The following is a 16,332-nucleotide window of genomic DNA, read 5'->3' on the forward strand; positions in this document are numbered from 1 at the left end:
AATAAATTAAAGTTTGTTTTACTTTATCTCCTTACAATGGCATTCATGAAAACTTGATGTTTGTATGTTTATAGCAATATTGGAAATATGAATTTGATTCTTTCATTTGTGGTAGTGTCTAAATTTACCAATAAAGAAAGATTCTCATCACCCAAGTTTCAGTTGGACCGAAACTTGGAATCATACAAGGTGCTTAGTGTGATGTGTGAGAATTTTCAACTTTAGAAAATTAAGACTAGTTCCGTGTTCACATTTATATGTGCCTCAAGAGAAGGACTAAGGGATCAAGTACACTTTCTTTTGCACTTGTCAAAGTCCACCACAAAAGATGGATACGACTATTCATCATGATTTACTAAGGTTTAGTAAATATGATTATACTACAAGCTTAAGTATAATTCTAAAACATTGGAAAATTTCAATATATGACAGAACGAATAAGAAGAATCAAATTAGGCAGAAGGATAAAAGTTTCTCAAATCTGAAAACATGGGGGATTACTTTAGTATCATGTTTTAAGATCATCTTAATGATTTTGATACCTTATCACAATTCATCCTCTAAGTGCCTTATGATAGTTAAGAAGAGGAGTTATGAATTGTTGAAGTGGTTAAATCAAGAAGATGATTCATAAATCGTTCCAAAAAACAATTCTTAGAGTTATACTCTCAGATTGTAACTTGGGTGACATGTCTTTAAAGAGGTTTAAAACACTTGTCAAATGTAAGAGTAAAAGCATTCTACTCTTGTACATTTGAAATTGGTAAGTTGTGATGTTTTGGATAAAACAAAGACCAACTATGACCAATTGTGTGAAGTTTTTGTCTTGATAAAGAATCCAAAGTATCTCTTGAATATTTGACAAGATAGTCTTATATGTCAAGAGGACAGTGGGAGTCTTAAAGATCCTGAAAAGTATTTCAAGATCTAATCAAGAATAAAAAAACATGTAGTTTAACACTAGCACACAACTTCAGGTTTGTAACCTATCATGCTGACATACTATATGCCCATTCCAGTTAGAGTTGGCTATACATTTGAAGTTCTGTATGTTCTCAATTGTTTGCATAACTACTTGGAAGCAATGGCAGGCCCTGTACTGCCAGGTGGCAAGAAGTTAAGATTGCATAAGTTCAGTCCATATGAGTTTGGATTTGTCACTAACCTAGTCTTGTGATTATCTCCGATTCACGTGGATAAGAACACATACACCATAAAATCTAAGGGTCATAAGGTTTATCTCCGATTCATGAAAATGATGGTGAGGAAACACTTCCACCAAGTAGATTTTAAGTAGATAGAAATTGTGATATTTGTAGTTCTAAAAGTCGTTAGTGGAGCGTGCGTGGTTAACCGGCACACTAGCATTGACTTATGATAAATGGCAAAAAGTCTAAACAATTGAGACTATGATTACGACATCCCTTTTCATAGTTCTAAAATTGTTTAGACACACCAGTGAGCTATCTAAGATAAGGTGTATGATTTTGATAAAGTCTTATCAAAGCAATCTAGTATCAGAAATCTAAACTTTGGTAAGAATGTCAATAAAGTATAGACTTCTAGAGGTCCAACTATTCTCTAGATACATGTCAAAGCTAGTGGGAGTATAAGTGTTATGCTAATAATCATCATGTTAGTGGGAGCATGATAATTATGATAAGTATTTCAAGTTAGCAATGTTAATTATAGAAAACAAAAGTTTCAATTCGTGAGATTGCAGGGGTTGAAAAAGTTGTTTTGCTATAATTAAGGGAAAGGACATTATACTTCATTTCCATTATAAAAAGCTTAGATTGAGTTTATAGTCATTCTAAAGATCTTATATTGAGATTTTAATCGCCTTTAGTCATGAATATATATATATATATATATATATATATATATATATATATATATATATATATATATATATATATATATGAATTTCATGTTGGATTGGTTCAACTTAATAAAAGTCTATATACTGCGTTCTCAAAATTCGATTATGATTACGACATCCCTTTTCATAGTCAAATTTTGATAATATGGAAAACAAAAAATTATTATGGCAAAAGACTGGTCTAGAACCGTGTCTTTATGTGAAGCATCATGAATCGTGTCCTATTTACTTTGGGTACAAGATCGATTACATGTGCTATAATATTTATCCTTTTTGAATTTTCCAAATGCCTTGGGGCATTAAGGAGGAAAATGTCTAGAATTGGATATGACTAAAGTGATTAAGCAATTGTCAAAGACAATTTAAGGTTTACCAAAGATTGGTTGCTCAAGGATAGTTGGAAGTATACTGTTAATATTGGAAGGACCATATTGACATAGTCTGAAAAGAGGCAACTCTTGCTCAGAAGTGATAGTCAAAATGGGAATATAGAGTTGTCTTCATAGGTGGAAACAATCTGTGTAAGGTTAAAGAAACTTAATGCAAGAAACATGTTCAAAGCAATACGCTTCGAATTTGAGACATCGTTTCCGTGGAATTGCTTTCCATTGGGATACTCTGTAATGATTGTTCCCAAGCCTTTGTGGCTTTGTGCATAATCATTACAAGAGGAACAGTGCATATAAGTTTAAAATCTAAACAGATTTCGATAAATGATAGGAATTTAGAATTCTTACATTTAAGACAAAGATTTGGGATTTTGAAAAGAGAATCATTGAAATTATGTTCAATTGATCTAGTTCACAAAGAAAAGGATCATAGACAAACATAGAGTTCATACTTGGTGTATGGCAAAGCTATTGTTTAGAAAACATAGTGTACATGCTTGGAGCATGGGACACCTAGTGTTTTAATTCAAGTATAAAGTTGATAAAACTGAAAAAATGAATAATCAGTAATCAGTATGGTGATAAATTGAAAGTGTTTTATTTATATTCATAGGTTTTGATACCATATTAGATTCATTTATTCTTGTGTTTCACTTTGCATGTTTTGACTTCCATAATAACTACGTTACTCTTCCGGAATGACTAAGTTATTCAAACCATAGACAGTCGGTCATATGTTGGAAGTAGATATGAATCAAGACTGTCATGGGTTGGCTTGTAGAGGTCCAAGTTGGTGGAGAAAGTTATGCTACAACACTCATGAGTGCTCATAAGTTGTGAGTATTGGATTCAACCCGCGCTCATTTGAACCATTTCATGGATTTTATCACGAGTGATCATGAGACGATAATATCTTATATTCTTCAAACCTAGAGATATGAGTTGTTACTATGAGTTGATAGTACATTGATTGCATGAAAACGCATTGGTAACTCGATGTTATAACACGTGACTTTGTGTATGATTCAACTAGTAGCAGAACAAGCCATATGATTCGAAGTTTATCCATTCCTTTTACCTTCGGGATAAAAGTGATATATATGGGCCCCTCGATGATTTAGTGATGACACATGTAAGTGCTTGGCCAAGCCAGGACTGATTTGATTTGTTCAATCAGTTAGTCGTCATGAATCGGAAATCGGGAAACAACAAATGGACAGAGAGAATGATTATAATCCATGTCTCAGTCCATATGATATCTAGAATGGAGGAATATATGATCCCTTATCTAATGGACAAGTCATTTACAAGGTCAGAGTTCGACAACGACTTTAAGAGCTATGATTTCCAGTTAGGTTTTGAAGTCATACTCAATAATAGTTTTAGACTTATCCAAGTGGGAGACTGTTGGATTAATGTCTAAGTCCATAACTATATTTGGTATGTACTTGACCCGACCCGGCATGGTCCATTTGGGTTGCACTTCACCGGCACAATTTATATGGATAATCTTTTGAGAATAGTATATTAATATATTATAACTTGTAATATATTAATATGGAATCATATTATTTAATTAGTATTGATCAAGAATTAATTTAGAATTAATTAAGTGATCAAAATGAACTAATTAAATATGGACTCTTAGATATATGTGTGTGATGGGCCAAGTTCACTTATGTTGGGCTAAGCTTTCATGGATAGTCCATGGAGTGTTTAACCCATTGATCATATAAAATGAAAGGTCATGGGTTTAACCCTAGTCTCCACACTATATAAAGATGTCCTTGGTTGGTGAAATTGGCACTACTAAGAGGGCTAGCCGATTTCACTAGAGAGAACCAAAGTATTCTTATTCTCAAAGTCTTCCAAGGTGTTTTGGTGATTTGTGATTCCACTTGAGGCTTCCGCACTATTGGGGCTAAGCTCTTAAAGCTTAAAGACATCAAGCTACACCAAAAGGTATGTCATCTAACTATTCTTTGTAGTATAGTTGCCTCAAAGTATGCTAGTTAGGATTTAAGCCTTAGAAAGTTTTATTTGCGTGTATAATAGAGAAAACATAGATCCAAGGTTTATAGGGTTGCATGTACACCATAGGAGTGTTAGAATGCTCAAAACCCAACAGCTGTAACACTGGAATTAGGCATGTTCATACTTAACCCTCCTTATTTGAAGCATAGAGTACGCTTGGCGTACTAGCTGAAAAATGAACGCGGACATCGACCATGCACGCTGGCTGTATCTGGGTTACATTGGGCGTACGTTGGCCAGGTGAAACCCTAATTTTTAGGGTTTGTGCCCTATTTAGGCTTCATTAACCCACCTCCTTGACATTATAGACTTGCCTTCACCCTTTGAAAACCCTAATTAGTCCATTTGCCTTGTATGGTGCTCTTGTGCTTTTGTTTTGAACTTTGATGGGTTTTGTGCATCTTGAAGTGGTAAAAGAAGAAGTTTGAAAACTCATTCCTTGTAGGAGAGCTTAGAGTTCCAGATTTAGCTCAATCATTTGCTGACTTTTGAGGAATAAAGTCTCTACCTTGTCTACTCATTGCATTGATATACTCTTTAGCTTGTTTATGGTCATTTTGGTCACTTTTGGTTGGTCTTGATGAGCTAAGGTCGTTTTAGAAGCTAAAACTTGTATATATGGACGTTTTAAGGGTCCCTTAAGCATAAAAATGCAATATTTATGGTATTTATGGACTCATGCATGTGTTAATTCATTTGTTAAGCTCTTTTGAGCTCTAAGAGCCTCATTAAGCCATGCATGCATGTAAAGTTGTCAACTTTACGTGATAAACCATCTTAAGGAAGTTAGATCTGCGTGTTGGGTTGAAGTCTTAATCAATTAAGAGCTAAATGATGGAAGTTGGCCAAGATGGGAAGTGCGATGCACATACAAGCCCCAAAGAGAGTACACTAAGCGTACGAGCTGAGTACGCCCTGCTTACTCAACATATGAGCTTCGGACTCTTGGGATCTCGATTTAGGGCCATGTTTGGACTAAGGTAATTAGGGCCTTGTTAGGCCATCGAGTTTTAGTTGAGCTGATGTTTTATTTTGGTTTCACTTGGATGAAGGCCCACAAAGGGACTTGGGCCCAATTTGGAAAATTGGGCCATATTTGGGCTTTGGGGTGACCATTTTGGAATTGGGCCTTCTAGGGTAGCTGGTTGGGCCTTAGTCTTGGACTAAGTTAGGTAAAGGGTAAAAAGGTCATTTTACCCTAATTTAGACTGATGGATAAGGATTGAAATCCATTTATTAATTACATGTTATTGGTATTGATAGCACAGGGATTTGTCGGACCAGCAGCCAGAGATTTATCAATGTGATTCAGCAGTTCGAGGTGAGTCTTCCTTACTGTGTTTAACGGGTTGAAGGCACCAATTCCAAACCATGGTTTGTTATGCTAGGGTGCTAGATGTTTGCGGGACTCTTGCATGTGTATGTATGCTTAGTGCGAGTGGCCCAATAGGTAATCTGTATGTTATTACTTGTTTTATTTGTATGTTTGTATAATGGACAGGGCCCGTTGTGTGAGTTACGACGGTTCCTATTATACTCGGTGGCGGGGCCCGTTATGTGAGTTATAGCGATGCCCGTTATACTCATTAGACATGGCCCGTTATGAGATTTGGGGCTGGGCCCGTTACACTCATCGGGCGGGGCCCATTATATGTTTGATATCTGTGGTATGTGGTATTTAGGGGAAACTCAATAAGCTTTGTGCTTACGGTTTTCAGTTTATGTTTCAGGTACTTCTGGTGCAAAAGGGAAGAACTCGGGGTGATTGCAGTGCACACACGATATAGTTTCTCATTTTCATGATAACTCCGATAATTGTGATGTTTTGTTACATTTGATCTTTTTGAGATTTATTTTGATGTTATGGGATAATGTTTTATTAACTGAAAAATGAAAATTTTGGGTCTTATTTTTGGGATGTTACAAGTTGGTATCAAAGCCTTAGTTTGAGGGATTCAAACATGCTCTCGGGTGTGTCTAAAATCAAATTGTAGATTTGGTAAAGGGTTTCAAAAAAAAAGTTTTAAAGAAAAGGGTTTTCAAATACTAGAAAGGGTGTGGTGCATGTAATCGACCGAGCTCAAGTAAATTTTCCCAAAATACCCGTACATGTTGTATGATATGATTTGATTTGTGAATTTGTGAATCGCATGCTAGTTAGGGCTAAGGATCTGCTCAGTAATCGCATGATAGAATTCTTGGAAGATGCCTTTGTATGCCTATTGTATGACCTTGTAGACTTGCATGCTAGTGTTGGATAAGGTGTCTAAGTCCGTAACTATATTTGGTATCAACTTGACCCGACCCATCATGGTCCATTTGGGTTGCACTTCACGTACAAAACTTGCATGGATATACTTTTGAGAATAAGATGTTTATGGTATATCAATATATTATTAGTTATAATATATTAATATGAAGTCGTAATTATTTAATTAGTATTGATCAAAGACTAATTTAGAATTAATTTAGTGATCAAAATGGAGGTAATTAAATATGGACTCGTATTTATACATATGGATTGGGCTAAGATTTATTTAGGATGGGCTAAGAGTATATGAGGTCCATGGATAGTCCATGGAGCTTTTAACCCATGGATCCTAGGTAAATAAAGAGTCATGTGTATTAGGGTTTAACCCTAATCATCCATACTATATGAGTCCTTGGTTTTAGAATTGACACTAGTATGTGTGAACATAAGGGTGAGCCAATTTCTATAATGTTCTTAACCTCTCAAGAACTTCCAACTTTTTTTGGTGATTTGTGACACTACTTGAGGCATCCACATTATTGGTTCTAGGCTCCAAAACTCCAAGAAATCAACCACAAAAGAAAGGAATGTTATTCTACTTAAAGTTTCATATTACAAGTACCCTATAACATGCTAGGTAGGTTGTAAACCTTGGAAATCAAATTTGCATGTATTTTAGAGAAAACATAGATCCAAGGTTTCTAAGGTTGCATGTGCACCATAGGAGTGTTAGTATGCTTAAAACCCAACAATGGTATCAAAGACTAGGCTTGTTTTCTTGATACTTGATGCAAACTTGTTGAAAAAAGCTCAAAATTTTGCACTCTGCGGCATTAACTCGCCGACTCCATGGGGGGAATCGACGAGTCCATGTGTAAATTCATCCTACTCGTCAAGTAGGTTCTTGCAATCGACAAGTAAAAGCCCCAGAATGTAGTTTTTCGAGCTTTGCTGTTGGAAATGGACTAGAAACATTACCCTAAACTGTTTTGGTGTTTTAAAACTTGTTTTAGATGGTGTAATTTTTATACTAATCAATTTACAATGGCTAATATCAAAATTCCATGTTTTATATGTGTTAATATGATTCTTGAAATTTTGATATGAATGTTTATGTTCTTATGAGTTTTTAGAAGATCATAGGAATTATGTGTAATTTGATTGTAGTATAATTCTTGATCTTAATGGCTAATGATGGAGTCCATAACTTGTCCTCAAGTTATGGATAACCAAAAGTCACCTTTTTAAAAGTTTCATTAAATAATAAGAGGTTACATAAAATGAAGAGTCTTCATTTTAATGGACCATTAAAACTCATAAGCTATGAAATGAAAAGTCTTGAATAGTTTCAATACTTGACCTCAAGTTTGGAATTTGAAAAGGCTCACACATTAAATACTTTAATTCCAAATTGAAACTTAGAATTTTAAAAGTTTAAAATTCAACCCTTATACTTCTATAATATTAAAATTTTAATTATTATATATGTATAAGAGTAAGTCAGTCTTACCGTTACTAGGCCTCATTCACGAAGCCGGTCTATAAGTGGGGTATAAGGTTGTTTCCTATAAAATGGCAGCTTAATGGGTGTCCACTCTCACCCACCGCTTCCTTGACTAGTAGAGGGTCGTTAGCTGAACGGGTAGGATATGACCTAAATCCTCATAAAAGTATAATGAAATTATAAAGTAACTAAGCCTTTATTAATTCCCAATCTTAGTTACTTTAAAAAGATGTGAAATAGGTGCTAACCCATGAAATTACACTTTGTACCTTACCAAGTCGTTAGTGGAGCATGTGTGGTTAACCAACACACTAACTAAGACTAGTAAGAGTGGAAAATGGTGACTTAAGTTTTATCATAGATCGATGGAGCGTGTGTGGTTAACCGGAACATCGATTAGGTGATAAAATTAAGGGTACCAAGTCAATTTGCATGGTTATTCACACCTTGGTTGTGACCCTCGGCATCCCACATACAAACTTGAGAGGGCACTATCGAGATTCAAACATGCCATTGAAAGTTCGATGTATCTCAGATCAAAAGATCTAGGAGTTTCACATCCAATTAAAACTTAATAATTTATTTCGTTTATAATGGTGGAAATTGGTAAATCATCATTTACCTACCTTCAAATATTTTTTAGCTTGGATTACGGCATCCCTCTTCCAAGTTGTGAAATAGTTTGTAGGATCCTAGCCTTAATATTTCATTTGGGTGACTTATTAAGGACTTCTTCATCTAATTAAACTTGTCCTTCTTTCTTTCAGATGTCTTCCAACACTACTACTGGCTTAAACTCTACAGGCTCCTTTTCCCTCATGAACTTGTGTGGGAAAGTCACTTTTGAAGGGTGTAACTTCAATGAATGGATTAGAAACATCAGGATGATTACTTGCTATGAGGACAAGGAATGTGTTCTTGATAAGGAGCTTAAGGTTATCAATGAATCCACTGCTACTCCTGAGGAGGTTGCGGAGTACACTACACATGAGAGGGATGCTACCAAAGTGTCCTGCATCATGTTGGCTACCATGACTCCCGAACTCCAGAAATCCTATGAAGATTTCTACCCCTATGAGATGCATTTGGATCTGATGGATAGGTACCATCAGAGCGCGCTCAAGAGAGGTATGAAATCATCTCCTCTATGATAACAACCAGGATGAAGGATAGTGAACCCTATTGGATAAGGTGTCTAAGTCCATAACTTATTTGGTACATACTTGACCCAACCCGGCATGGTCCATTTGGGTTGCACTTCACCCAAACGATTTATGGATAATTTTATGAGAATTATATACTTACAATTTATTAATATATTATAAGTTATAATATATTAATATGAAGTCATGTTATTTAATTAGTTTTAGTCTTAAATTAATTATCAATTAATTTAGAGATTAAAAAGAAGACTGATTAAATTATGGGCTATTATATTTTATATAGTGTGGGCTAATACTAATTTGTTAATGAGCTAAGCTAATATGGAAGTCCATGGATGGTCCATGGAGCTTTTAACCCATGGATCCTTGGAAAGGAAAAGACATGGGTTATTAGGGTTTCACCCTAACCTTGCACACTATATAAAGAAGCATATGATGCAAGAAATGGGACACTAGGAGTGTGAGACTTAGTGGTGGCCGATTCCACAAGAAAGTATACTACTCTCTCAAAGTTTTCCAAGTGTTTGTGGTGATTTGTGATTCCATTTGAGGCATTCACACTATTGGTGCTTGGCTCTCAAACTCCAAACAATCAACCATCATCAAAAGGTATGTATTTCTACTAGTACTTTTATGAGTCATAATCCTTATGCTATGCTAGTTAGGAAGAAACCTTGGAAGTTATTATTTTCATGTATTTTAGAAGAAAACATAGATCCAAGGTTTATTAGGGTTGCATGCACACTTAGAAAGTGTTAGATTGCTCAAAACCCAATAGTGGTATCAGAGCCTAGGCTTGTTTTCTTGAATACTTGATGCAGATTGCTGAAAATCGAAGTTTATGTGCTGTCTGCACAGCAGACTCGCCGAGTCCATGAAGGGACTCGACGAGTCCAAGACAAAATTCATCCAACTCGGCGAGTTGGTTCATGCACTCGACGAGTTGGAACCCCAGACAGCATATCTTCGAGTTTTGGTGCTGGAATTGGTCTAGAATCATTACCTTAAACTGTTTTGGACTCATAAGACCTGTTTTTGATGTGGTAATGATGATGGTGGACCAATTTCAAAGTTATAATCAAAATTTCAAGTTTATATGTGTTCATATGATTCTTGAAATTGTTGATGTGGATGTTCATGTTCATATGAGTTTTGTTAGATCATAGGAATTATTTGCAAATTGTTTGTTAGTTAATTCTTGATCTTAATGTGTTTTAATGGAATCATAATTTGTCCTCAAGTTATGGAATTCCAAATGTTTTTTCTTTTAAATGTTTTTTTAGAAGTCATAAGTTACACTTTAGAAGAGTTTTTCTAATAAATGCCACTACAAGAAAAAAGGCCTTTTACGATGCTCATTGCGCGTCGTAAAAGGCTCAGACGACGCGCAAATGCGCGTCAAGTAAGGCCCTGTCATAAAGAGAGACGACGCGCATTTACGACGCTCATTTACGACGCGCAATTACGACGCGCGTTTACGACACGCAATGCGTATCAAGGAAGGCCCTGTCATAAAGGAAGACGACACACATTCGCGTGTCGTAACCTTACGACGCGCGTGTTAATGACACGCAATGCGTATCAAGAAAGCCCCTGTCAAGAAAGGCCATGTCATAAATGAAGATGACACACATTTTTGCGTATCTTAATTTTAGATATTTATACAAAGTATTATTTATAGATTTACTAATTTTCAAATTAAATAATACATTAAAAATGTCATAATACAAAATAAAATACCATAAATAACAAAGATATTTCATTTCACTAATATATCAAATACAAATAATTATTCCAAAAGTAAGTAAATGTTATAAAAAAATGAACTCATTTATATACAATTGCATCATCTAGCTTACTATGTGCTAACAACTCTCTGTGTGTTTACTTTTGCTTGAGTCTCGTTTCCTCCAAAGCTTCTAGCCATGCCAAAATATGATACCTGTTGATAAGATTAAGATATTTATTAACCCAGTCCCCACTTGCACCCACTTGCAGGCCTGACTTGGTTATCCTCAATAGTCAATTCCCCACAACTCATCTTTGAAACAAACTAAAGGAACTTGGAGTTCTGCATGTTATTTGCCAAACGAAATAAATAATATCCTGATTATAAAATTAAAAAAAATACATTTACCAATTCACATTGACCATGTCCACACCAACAACAGCACCACAGGATGGAATTGGGCATCTCAAAGTCAAACATTCAGGACCATCATTGATATATGTGCTAATGTAAGCTACCATCTTCATTGGCAAAGCATGCTTCATGAACATTGCTAACATTCCTGAAGGGTTAGATAGCAACTTGTTAGATAGAAGAAATTTAAAATCTTGATACAGAACAATTTGTTATTCACAAAAATTAAACACTTTTCCAGTTAATAAGAAAGTAAAATGGTTTCAAAAAAATTGAAGCGTTATTACCGTTCTCTTTCTTTCTTTACCAAAATTGTGATGTATGCCATATGAATATTCTTTGTCAAATCTCTCAGCTCCAACCTACATTATAATTCTTTTAAATGCTCCAGCAACATGAAAACAATTCTTTCAAATTTGCAATTCTTTTAAATGCTCCAGCAACCGGAGTAAAGTACACGCTTCTTTGAAAACAAAGGCAATACACGAATAAATTTTGAAAGGAAATTGGAACGCAATTACATAGCTACCATTTTTTTAAGTAAAAATTAGATACAATACTAATAAACTACAATTCTATTGAATTTAAAAAAGTAAAATTTAGATACAAGACTAGTAAACTAGAATTCTAATGAATTTAAAAAAGTAAAAATTAGATACAAGACTAATAAACTACAAGACTAAAAAAATGGAAGGATTTATCTCTCATTACCTCTTCATGTTCAATTCTCCGGCCAAATGGAATTATAATTTGAGACTCGATAAACCTTGTGGGCCACATCTCGGGATACCCATACGGGTTAGCTTTAACTGAGGAAGCAGATAAGCATTCACATTAAAAGCGGCCCATTCTGATTGATGCTCCCGTTAAAAGCGGACCAAAACAACCGGAGGTACATTCTAGAACAAAAAAAATTACAAGAATATAAGGCACTAACCAAAATGAGGGGCATTTTAGTCAATACACAACACTCACTTGAAACAACATCGAGGCCTTTTCACAAAGAACCCCTCCAATAAACGAGATGGAATTTGAATTCTTGGTTGAATTAATCATGACAATCACATCCTCAGCACCATCATTTTATGTCCCCAAGTGCAGTTAACTCATTTTATGTTAGCATTCAACTTGCTCTTTTCCCTGCACCAAGAATTATGTTTTTTTTTGAAGTCAATTCAAGTAATTTACACACACATAGACACACACACACACACACACACACATATATATATATATATATATATATATATATATATATATATATATATACTAGGGAAGTCAAAAAGCCATCCTAAGGACGGCCCAATGCCGTTTTGTATTTAATATGATGCTATAATTTTAAAGACCGAAATTAAAATGCTACAACACTCGATAAAATGAAAGTAAATTGCCACTTCTCTTCATTTAGGCCAATTTTGGATAGTTTATGTGTTCACAAGTTTGTGATGGTTGAAACACAGCTTTCTACAATATAAGTATCAAGTAGTCGACACATTATTATACAAATGGTCACTCAAGTGTGTTTCAGTTGTAGCGCCATCCATCATGTTGTCGCCTGATCTCCTTTAATTACGAAAATACCCCCACACACCCTAAACAACTGAACTAATAAAGCAAAGAATCACAGAATATGTATAAATGTGTGTGTAGCCTCCAATATATTGCATCTTAGCTCCAACTTAACAGTTTGTGGATCCAATCTATGTAGATACCCAATATAGATGCCATTGGTCAGACCTGTTTCAGGAGTGCATCATCATGTCATTTTACATAGATGGTCATTTAAATTGCTGGTAATTAGCGTATCGGGTTTCCTTTGTAACACCATTGCTAATACTACAAACAGACCCACCTGAGATTTTGAGGATGTTTTTTGGGCAACTTTCTTGGATCCCTTTGAGCCACCTTGTTGAATTGCAAAGTCAGCAAGAATGCTGTCTAAGGACCAAAGGAGAAAAGAACTAAGGGCTTCCATGGATAGTTTGTTGATCCAATCAACTGAGGTTTTGTAAACAGCCTCAGGAATATGTGACACAGGATTATGCACTTGAGAGAAAGTGGATTAGAAGCTTTGTGTGTGTGTGGAAAATAGTAAAAGTGTATATTTTGATACAAAAAGCACTGAATCATACACAAACAGTTTGAAATATTCAGATTTCAAAATCTTTATACCATGATATCATGTTAATTAGTAGAGAACACACTCACAGGGCCTAAAATTTGGCAGCATAAGTTCGAATCCTTTTGAATTACATTGTATGAAGAGAGAGTCTAAGAGGAGAACTTACATCTGCAACCTTAGAAACAGGAGATTCTCTCAATAACTTCACCCAGGGAAATTGTGAAGCAGTCACGCTAGAAAATGCACGTCCAAAATAGTCGGCAAACCTCATCAACTGTATATCTTGCTGTGCCTCGAATGAAGTCTATGAACACATACAAAGAAGTTATAAAGATTAGCTTCCTATATTTCAACTAATAATCAAATTGTGTGAGAATGAAGTTGTGTATGTAATCTACAACCATATTGACAATAATTTTCATCCTAGAACTATACTAAACTTTGATAAACTACACAGTAATTAAAGCTGAATCCAAACAAAAAACTACAGAGAAATGTCACAATTACATATCTTCCCGTTCCGATCGAAGCCTATACAGTACGCAAATCAGTTGAATTTTAAATGGTAATGAGAGAAACCTCAATCAAAACATTGAATTGTAGAAAATAAACATATAAAATTCACTCACCGTCACCTCCAACAGAAAACTAGCCAGGTCGTCGACATCGATCTTCTCCGCCGCTTCTGCAATTGTGACCTTAGGTTTCTTTACTTTCTTCGGTTTCTTCTTCTTCTCCTCAACATCATCATTCCCAGCCACACCATTAGCAACCTCTTCATCGCTGTCCTCATAATCGGAGTAGTTCTTCTTCCTTGACGATTTAACCGGAGGAGGAGCAGGATCATAAATCGACAATCTCTGTGCTTCTATAACCTTCCTACGCTCCTCCGATTTCTTCTCAATAGCAGTGAAGACATTATCATTACCAGCGACAACGGATCCGTTTGGAAGCGCCTTCGGTTGAGGCACCTGCTGCTTAGGCTGATTCTTCCTGTTCTTCTTAGCATAAGTAACCTTCTGCCATCCGTGATTGTTGTTGTTGTCTTCAGAAATATTGTTGGATTCGAACTCCATTTCGGGAATTGGATTAGAGAAGAAGATAGGGATAGATTCAGAGAAAGGGAGAGATGATCAGAGTGCTGATTTGGCAAAATCTCAAATTCCCTAAAAAAAATCCTCATAACTCTAAGAAAATTCCTTAAAAAATCTCATAAATTTTCAAGACCCGCTTTCCTCGATTCTTAAAGCACCGGCCTTATTTATATACATATATATATATATATATATATATATATATATATATATCTGAATGCAGTTGTTGTTACAGAATTTCAGCGGAATCTTATAAATTGTTGATTGTATAAGGAATTAAAGTAGAATCCAAAAAAGTGAGATGGGGTCATACCTGTAACTTTGAGGCCACGATGGGTTTAAGGAACTAGGTTTTCTTTGATGTTGAGGGTTATCGTCAGAATAATTTGAAAATTCTGAATCATTCCCATCGTCTTCACCTCAAATGGAGTCCTTGTCTTCCTCATAATCTTCACTCTCGATGAAAAAGGCTTGATCTGATATTGAATTCTTCATTTTCTCACAAATTTCGTAGCCTTCTTTTCAGATCTCTGAGACTTCAAAGAAAAGAGGTTAATCTCGTGTAAGATAAGCTTTAAACAAAATCGACTAATTAGAATCATACTAAACTTCAATATTAATCTAACCTAGGGCTTGTAAACTTGAACAATCGTTGTAGTCTTTGGTGAGGTCAAGTGAGCCCGATGCCTAGTTCCAACAATAGTCGATTTTTGGTATTTGATTGAGAGAGAGAGAGAGAGATAAGAACGATTGAAAGAAGGTAGAGGAGAGCATGGCGGGGTTTTTAATTTTTTCAGAATTTCATTTCCCCCTTTCCCCCACTATTAAAGGATGGAACACGCGTTCCATTAAAAAATATAAAGCGACATCTTTAGACGACGCGCATTTTATTATAGGTGCCCTCCGTGTTTTTTTAGACACTAATTTAAGGGCGCGCAATAATGCGTGTCTTCTATCCTTAAATTTTTTGAAGAGATGACATTTTTCTAATGTCACTCTCCTTTGCGTAACATAGATCAATGAGCGTCGTATTTTGCGCGTCGTAAAAGGCCTTTTTTCTTGTAGTGTGCTTTTATAGACTTCATAACTTGTCCTCAAGTTATGGATTTCCAAGAGACTCTTCATTAAAAGTATTAAACACTTAATTAAAACTCATAAGTTATGAATATCCAAAAGTTTATGAATTGTTCAAAACTTGCCCTCAAGTTTTGGAATTTGTAAAGTCTCACACAAACTTTAATTCCATACCCTAGAAGTTTTAAAAGTTAAAATTCTACACTTATACTATTTATAACATTAATGGTTAATTATTATATATATGTATAAGAACAAGTCGTTTTACCGTTAGTAGGCCTCATTCACGAAGCCGGTCTATAAGGTGGGTATAAGGTTGTTGCCTATAAAATGGCAACTTAATGGGTGTCCACTCTCACCCACCACTTGCTTGACTGGTGGAGGGTCGTTAGCCGAACGGGTAGGACAATGACTTTAAATTCTCATTAAAAGTATAATGATTATTATAAAGTAACTAAATGTTTTATTTAATTCCTAATCTTAGTTACTTTAGGAAAAATGTGAATTTGGTGCTAGCCCATGGAATTCACACTTTGTACCTTACCAAGTCGTTGGTGGAGCGTGTGTGGTTAACCGACACACTAACTTGGACTAGTAAGGATCACGAAGGGTGACTTAATGTTTTTCATAGATCAATGGAGCGTGTGTGGTTAACCGGCACATTGATTGGGTGATA

The 16,332-nt window shown here is 35.3% G+C and overlaps 1 protein-coding gene across 1 annotated transcript; it reads right to left on the bottom strand.

Moving 5' to 3' along the window:
* Positions 1 to 11,356: 11,356 nt before the first annotated feature.
* On the bottom strand, positions 11,357 to 14,597 carry LOC145060502 (uncharacterized). Its single transcript, XM_079008152.1, has 4 exons — positions 14,118 to 14,597; positions 13,655 to 13,792; positions 11,654 to 11,728; positions 11,357 to 11,533 (listed from the first exon to the last, which is right to left on the bottom strand). The coding sequence occupies exons 1-4, from the start codon at positions 14,562 to 14,564 to the stop codon at positions 11,357 to 11,359; spliced, it is 837 nt and encodes a 278-aa protein (XP_078864278.1). The 5' UTR covers positions 14,565 to 14,597.
* Between the last annotated feature and the right edge of the window lie 1,735 nt (positions 14,598 to 16,332).

The sequence above is a fragment of the Lactuca serriola genome, chromosome 6, assembly GCF_051521515.1.
Source record: "Lactuca serriola cultivar US96UC23 chromosome 6, Lser_US96UC23_V15, whole genome shotgun sequence".
Taxonomy (NCBI): Eukaryota; Viridiplantae; Streptophyta; class Magnoliopsida; order Asterales; family Asteraceae; genus Lactuca; species Lactuca serriola.

Excerpts from the sequence above, each read along its gene's own strand:
- LOC145060502 (XM_079008152.1), bottom strand. The coding sequence starts at position 14,564 with ATGGAGTTCGAATCCAACAATATTTCTGAAGACAACAACAACAATCAC. Across the intron at positions 13,793-14,117 it reads GTTTTCTGTTGGAGGTGACG|ACTTCATTCGAGGCACAGCA; the intron begins GTGAGTGAATTT and ends ATGTGTTCATAG. Across the intron at positions 11,534-11,653 it reads GTAAAGAAAGAAAGAGAACG|TTGCTATCTAACCCTTCAGG; the intron begins GTAATAACGCTT and ends CTATCTAACAAG.